This window comes from Lupinus angustifolius, unplaced genomic scaffold (assembly GCF_001865875.1).
Source record: "Lupinus angustifolius cultivar Tanjil unplaced genomic scaffold, LupAngTanjil_v1.0 Scaffold_780, whole genome shotgun sequence".
NCBI lineage: Eukaryota > Viridiplantae > Streptophyta > Magnoliopsida > Fabales > Fabaceae > Lupinus > Lupinus angustifolius.
The window spans coordinates 1-7,040 of NW_017728103.1; the positions used below are offsets into that span (position 1 = coordinate 1).

The following is a 7,040-nucleotide window of genomic DNA, read 5'->3' on the forward strand; positions in this document are numbered from 1 at the left end:
TATATATATATATATATTAAATAAATTTAAATAAATATTTTTTAATATTATACACATTCGATGTCACAGACCCCCTAATCCACTTGCTATAGATTACAATATGTTATACATAAATTGTACCTAAAAATTAAAGTTTATAACATAGGACAAATAATATAGAGAGAGGAAAGGGCGTAGATTAAAGTTTCAAAAGATAGAAAGTTGTCAATGGAAAGTGTAAGATTTTGAAATATTGAAAATCTTAAGGGTATGAGTTTAAAGTGAAGTTTTTATTCATCAATTCCTAGCAAATTTCTGTAAGACGCTAATTAACAACACCTTTTATCTTTTATTATTTTATCTGTAACTCGAATATCTCGTGAATTTTAAACAAACTCTATATTAATGTGACTCTTATCATTATCTAAGACTTGGTGATGGTTCATGATGAGCTTAATTAAATTTATTCAAACTATACTAACCTTTGTTAAGCAAAATAAAAAAGTTCAAATGCAATTTTAATTAACTCACGTCTGCACAATAAGCGATTGCAAGCGAAGAGCTGAAGACAAAGCTCCAAAATAATGGCCAAGAACCGATAATCCAAGGAAACAAATGACCCTGTAATAGAGAACAAAATAATAAGCTTCATTCTTCTTTCTAATTGAAGTTATTTGTTTCATTAAAAATTAAATAATATCACATTATCTTGAACAATATATCATTGGAAAAAGGACACTACAAACTTGACTATCATCTTAAACATAAACATTTTGTCCTAAGATTATATTTTAATTGGAAAATTAAGCAAACAACATGTAATTAACTATATGTAGTCAAAGCTTTATCATAAAGATTTAGATTTTAAACTACATGTATTAAGAAAATTAAACAAACAACATGTAATTAACTATTCATATGTCCAAATTTATACTAAATAATTGACCAACAACGAAGATATTTGGTTCCATAAAACTAATAGAAGCTAAAATTATATAAATTACCATTGGAAAATTAAACAGGAAACATTATGCGTATCAAAATTGCCAAAATGATACTTCTATTTATGGTACCAGAATAAAAGATGAAGCAACAATAATGACACCATTATTGAAGGATAATTCTCCAGATACCAATGGAAGATATGGCTTATTTATCTGCAATAAAACATTTAGCATATATCAATAATAAGACAATCCTTCGAGTAAAGTGCATAAGCTGTAGAAGGTTAAAGGTTTCATGTCTTTGCGGCATTATTGCATGGCACAATAATTAATGAGGATTCTTGATAAAATCATTTCATTTGTGGTTTTTTAACGTAAATTTCCTCTCGCTAAATTACTAATTTACCCTCATTTCATTTTTTCTTCCCCTATATCAACTTCTCAACTCTCACGTTAAGTGTTTTCTTTTTCCTTTGCCAAACCATCATGAAAATATGTAGATCATGGTTGGCATAGTAGAAGCAATTATTGCATATTAACTATAAACATAAACAATTAAATGAAGTGCAAAGAATAAATATAAAAAATAATTTAATAATGAGATTCAATTAATTACACTTATGACACTAAAAATATTAAACAACTATGAATATATTATTAGATATTAGGAATATAAGTTCTGGCCCTCTCATTTTAGGTTTATAAAATACAAAGTGTCATGGGTCCAAGGCTATTGTTTCTAACTAATGTTGCTGATGATTAACTAGTTATTATAGGAAATAAAAAAATTAATTAAGTTTTATGGGATGCATAGGTTAAAAAATCGAATTATGTGTTAGTAAACTTAAATTTGATGTTTTAGTAATATAAGGCTACATTAAATAATATCAATGTTTGATTTCTAGAAAAATACTTATTGAGAGAAGGGCAAATCAAATAAACTGCTCTAAGAGATTTACATGTTTGAGTACATATATGCTTGTATTCATATAGGTATGTTACTGAAATATCCTCTTTATTTACTTCATTGACAAGCTATTAATTCTACCATCATCATCTTTCTATGATAAGAATATTTCAAAGTACAGAATAGACTATAAACAAAAATTCGTACCTTGTCTATTTCAACGTCATATAATTGATTCAAGCCAGCCATAAAAATTTGCATACAGGTGGAAACCACCAGAACCTAAAGTAGAGATCGCAAAAGTATTAATGAAGTTAGTGAAAGTAGAACCTAACAATTTAAAGAGGAAAATACATTATAAAATAGCAATAAGGTATTTTAAGGAAAAAAGTATGCTTAAGTTTTTTTTATTAATTTCTTCTCGTATATTTAAATCCTAATAAATAGTGTTTTTTTTGTTGAAAGTTGTGTTACAAAAGAGCTATTTATATAATGAATTAGGAAAGAGGGTTCTCTGTCCCTAAAATATTACGTTCACATGTACCAAACCAATCAAACACCACCAAATAACATAAAAAAGTTACTTTATAATTTTATGATTTTTTAAATAGATAGCAATTTCTCATTAGATTATGATATAATGAGACATAAAAATTGGGACAGATAATCAACATTCCTGAATTAGGATATATTACTAAATCCTGAGAGAATGAAAGTAATTAAAAGATAAATGACTATCGCGAAGATCATGTCAACAGAGTGAAAATTGTCATCGTGAGTCAATAAGGAGTCAGGATCCTCTCCATTAAATTGAGAGGCAAATGCATATTTTTCAGTTGTTTTTAATGGCAAAAGTGTGATTTCATTGTAATCGAAAGGATATATGTGTAATTGAAAGTTGCATTTCTCTTTTTTACTTTTTGAAACACATGGAGAGGAACCTAAATCACTCTTAAAAAGGTATAAATTTTAAGAATCAAACATTGAATAACATAACAAACTCAATAATATACCAAGTCTTTAGACTCTCTTATATAATGAAATGGTATTTTGGGTTGGCTTTGTATTGAAGTCCTAACACTTTATTAATATAAAACTATTGTTTCAATGATACATTTCTTATTATTTAATGAATTTGGTATCTTGTATATATATTACTGATGTTGATAAATAAATAGTTGTCCATGCAATATCAAATGATGTATTTTGTAGGAGGATGAGAGGAGAACTTATAATTAATTTAAATTAATAGTGGAAAAAATTAACTAACAATGATGAAACATTACAATCTATTATAAAGTGACAGGACATAATACTGATGATCATGAACAAGGTGTCAAAATGTTTTTTCAAATGAATAATTCTAAATCATATTACAATTTTAGCCCTAGCATTCCTTTATTACGCAAATAAAAAAATGAATGTTTTTAGAGAATAATGTATCTCCTTATATTAGGAGATAATTTATCTCCTCTAGTCAATAAAAATGTGACATGTGTGCTATTTTGTTTACTTTTAAAAATATTTTTACAGAAAATGATGAAATATGACACATGTCATGATTTCACAGGCAGAAGGAGATAATTTATCTTCCTTAGGAGATACACCATTCCCATGTTTTTATATTCTCAAACGTATTTACTTTTCCATTTAATATCTCATTTACTTAATATTATGAGAAATTTTAGGGAAAAAGTTCAAAGGATTTAGCATTATTAATATAGAAGATCAACGTTTGAAACAGTCTAAGGTTTAAATAGATATTGAAAATATCACCTGCAACAAACCAATAAAATATGCTGGAGATAAATCTGACAATTTCTCCACGGCAATAAGAGTATTAAGAGTTGCTCCCAATAACTACACAAACAACCAAAACCATTAAATTATTTTTCTAAGATTCATGCAGATAAACTAAATTAATTATCTTGATTATAGAATTAACTCTTAAAAACTTTAACTTACTAAAGAAAATGTTGCCGTTGGTCTGATAAACTTGAAGAAAACATGCAAAGCATTTATGAAAGAGCCCCAACTATTTTTTTGATCTTGGATTTCATATTCATTTGATTTTTCAGAGGTTGCATTCATAACATAATTTCTCTTACGTTCTTCACATCTAGATCCTCCATCTTTGACTTTGCAATGAAGCTTCAAGTTTTGTGGCCAAGCTTTTCTAAAACAAGGTTCTTTTTGGATTATCCCAGTTTTGTGCCATAAAGTTGTTACATGAGAACCTATAACACAAAAAAGTTTTTTTAGCATAAACCTTAGGAACTAAAAAAAACTACAATATTTCTTTATTTAGAATTATATATGTGTGTGTGTGGTTGAAAAATATTACAATTCAGAGCTAATGTTTTCTGAGGATTTTGGATTGACAACAAGGATAAGTTTCCAGACATTTAGAATTTGGGTTGTGAGGAAATATCAGATTTTATTGCTTCTTTTCATTCATTGTGATTGTAATATATACAAGTGGTGTGTGCTAATTACATCATGCGTGGAAGGAAATATTAAGCTAAATCCCAACAAACTAGGCAATACTCTTTCTTGTCTTAATTAGATACCCTAAATTAAGCTAAACTAAATATTACAAACTAATAATAAAATCCTATCACATCTTTAATTCTATAACATGGATGATAAGTATTAGTGAGAAGAGCACAAAAGGGAGGAGTAGAAGTGAAACAAGTTATTTTGTTTCTGATTTTATAACCTGTTTTGGTATGCTCAAAATAGGATATGCAAAAAATGTTTCTTTAGTTTGATAATGTTAAACCTTTGTCCTATATATCCTCAAGTGAATAAAGGAAAATCAAAACTACTTAATTCTATTTTTAAGCCTCCTAGAAGGCATTAAATTTGTAGGAATAATGCTTTGACCTTGTGCTTTGATCATGAGTTGATTTTATGATCATTGTGTGTTAAGTGAGCTTAGGGCACCTCTTATTTATATTCCTTAATAGACGGTACAAATAATAGTATTTCTCTTTCCTTTAAGTCTATGCTTTGCTGATGATATATATCTCTTTTACCTACGCAAGATTTAGATAGATTGAGCAAGCTTCATATTTTATATTTGGATTATATCTTAGAAGATATAAATATGTTAGTCATGGTTTATCTAGGGTAATCCTATTTATTCATCTACAATATAACAAGATATACTATCTTATATTAATGTCTTTATAAATAAGTGTTATTTGGACCTTCTTAGATAAACCTTACACTACAAATTATCTAGAACATAGAAGGCATCAAAATTTTGATCTGAAGCCCTTTGTAGACATAAGTTCTAGATTTATATGATTCTTAATACAATTCAAATTTCAGATCAAAATATCAATCCAAAGCATAGCCAAAGAGAAACTCATAAATATAAAATTTATACATTTTTTGATATTATTTGATAGCACTTTGCATCCTCAACTAATTATATTGTACTTATTGAATAAATCTAAGTATAATTTATGTATTTATCCTATTATCAATGTCTCATAGTTAATATTTTACGTGATGATATATTTGGAAGGAAAATTAAGCGCGAGATTCAAACTAGAGTTATCTGAGTAAAATTCTGGCATTGCAATCATCCATCGTTAGATCAAAAAGATTTTTTAATATGACGTTCCTAACATATGAAAGTTCAGTATGAACGATCGGGTCGATGAAATGAGCAAAATTTCTCTCGCTGAGCAAGACGAACCTACTGAGCGAGAATGAAACAAAATGTTGGGAGTTTTGGGTGACTATTTTCACTAAGCGATAATTTTACCATTGAGCAACAATGAGCAATTTTCTATTGCTTTAAAAGGACAAAACACATTAGTTTGGAACTCTAAATTCCTTTTTTTCAATTTTCTTTTTCTTAGGTTTAGGTTTGTGGTTTAAGGGCTTTTGTTATCAATTGAAGGGAGAGACTTGAAGATTGAAGGCATTACAATCTTGTGAAGCTCATCTTGGTGCTCTTCCATGGAGGGTCTTCATATTCTCTTCTCCACTTTGTTGACTACCATAAAACGAGTAATTAACTAATATTTTATTGGGATTAGATGTAACTATTCACTTTAACGTATCTATTTTGATCCATTTTGATATATTAATGTTGATGCAATAATTTTATGATTTATTCGTGTTCTTAATGTTTATTTTAGTTTGATCACATAAAACATGATTTTAGATGTTGAATATGTTGCTGAAAATCATATGTTTCAGTCTCAATTATAATACATCATCTAATGAGTTTAATATCTAGGAATAGAATGATATTGATTGGTCAATATAACATTTATGCTTATTACAACTCACTTTGTTAATTATCCAAAGGGTTGGTTATGAGGGAAATGAGTTGTTGATCTTTTCATTAATACATAAATGATGTTAGATATAGTTCATGTTACAAAATCAAAGTATATAGTGACAGTTTATGTGAGTTAAGTCATTCTAATACTAAAAGTAACTAAAACTAATCCCAACATTTTTTATTGCATTTGTTTTTTATTTTAATTTGCAGTTGTTTAATTCCAAAATCAAAACACTTATGAAAAATCTTTTACCTTAAGACCACAATTATTGGTGAATGACCTAATATCTTTAAGTCCATGGAGATAAGATAACTTGTTGGGAATAATTAATTTAATATTTCACTTATGGATTTGATGGGTAGAAAGAATCAAATTATGTTATTGATATAGATGTGAGGTAATTTGCTCCATGGGCGTGCATATAAAAAACATATTCAATATTGAGATGCTCATGCAATTACTATGATAAAAAGAGGAGAAGGGAAGAGAAATATATTTGACATACTTGCATAATAGTTCTTGGCGTACTGTTTGCTATTCATGGAACTTCTGCCTGCAAACGACTCTTGTGTTATTCAGCAAGTATTACGACTTATTTTGGAACCATTATGCAAATCATTGCCCTTAGATAAGAAATTGTAAAAGGAAAAAATATATTTAAAAAGAAAAAATAAATTTCTCTTACTTCATTGATTATATCAATTTCTAAGTAAATATTTTCCTTTTTCAATTAATATTTTTACTTTTTAGGTATAGAATATTAATTTCTTACAATTTCATATATTTTTCAAGGTTGTAAGGCAAAATTTATTAAATATATCTATTTATATTAAACTTCTGACTTCCATGGTCACCATTAACAGTGACAAAGCAAGAACAAATTTTAATTTTTTTTACCTGATC

At 27.6% G+C, this 7,040-nt stretch overlaps 1 protein-coding gene across 1 annotated transcript; it reads right to left on the reverse strand.

Moving 5' to 3' along the window:
• Positions 1–486: 486 nt before the first annotated feature.
• Positions 487–6,820, reverse strand: LOC109341877 (naringenin 8-dimethylallyltransferase 2, chloroplastic-like). The gene is made up of 6 exons (XM_019579851.1): positions 6,643–6,820; positions 3,796–4,067; positions 3,607–3,690; positions 2,038–2,112; positions 1,053–1,136; positions 487–600 (listed from the first exon to the last, which is right to left on the reverse strand). The coding sequence occupies exons 1-6, from the start codon at positions 6,677–6,679 to the stop codon at positions 502–504; spliced, it is 651 nt and encodes a 216-aa protein (XP_019435396.1). The 5' UTR covers positions 6,680–6,820; the 3' UTR covers positions 487–501.
• Between the last annotated feature and the right edge of the window lie 220 nt (positions 6,821–7,040).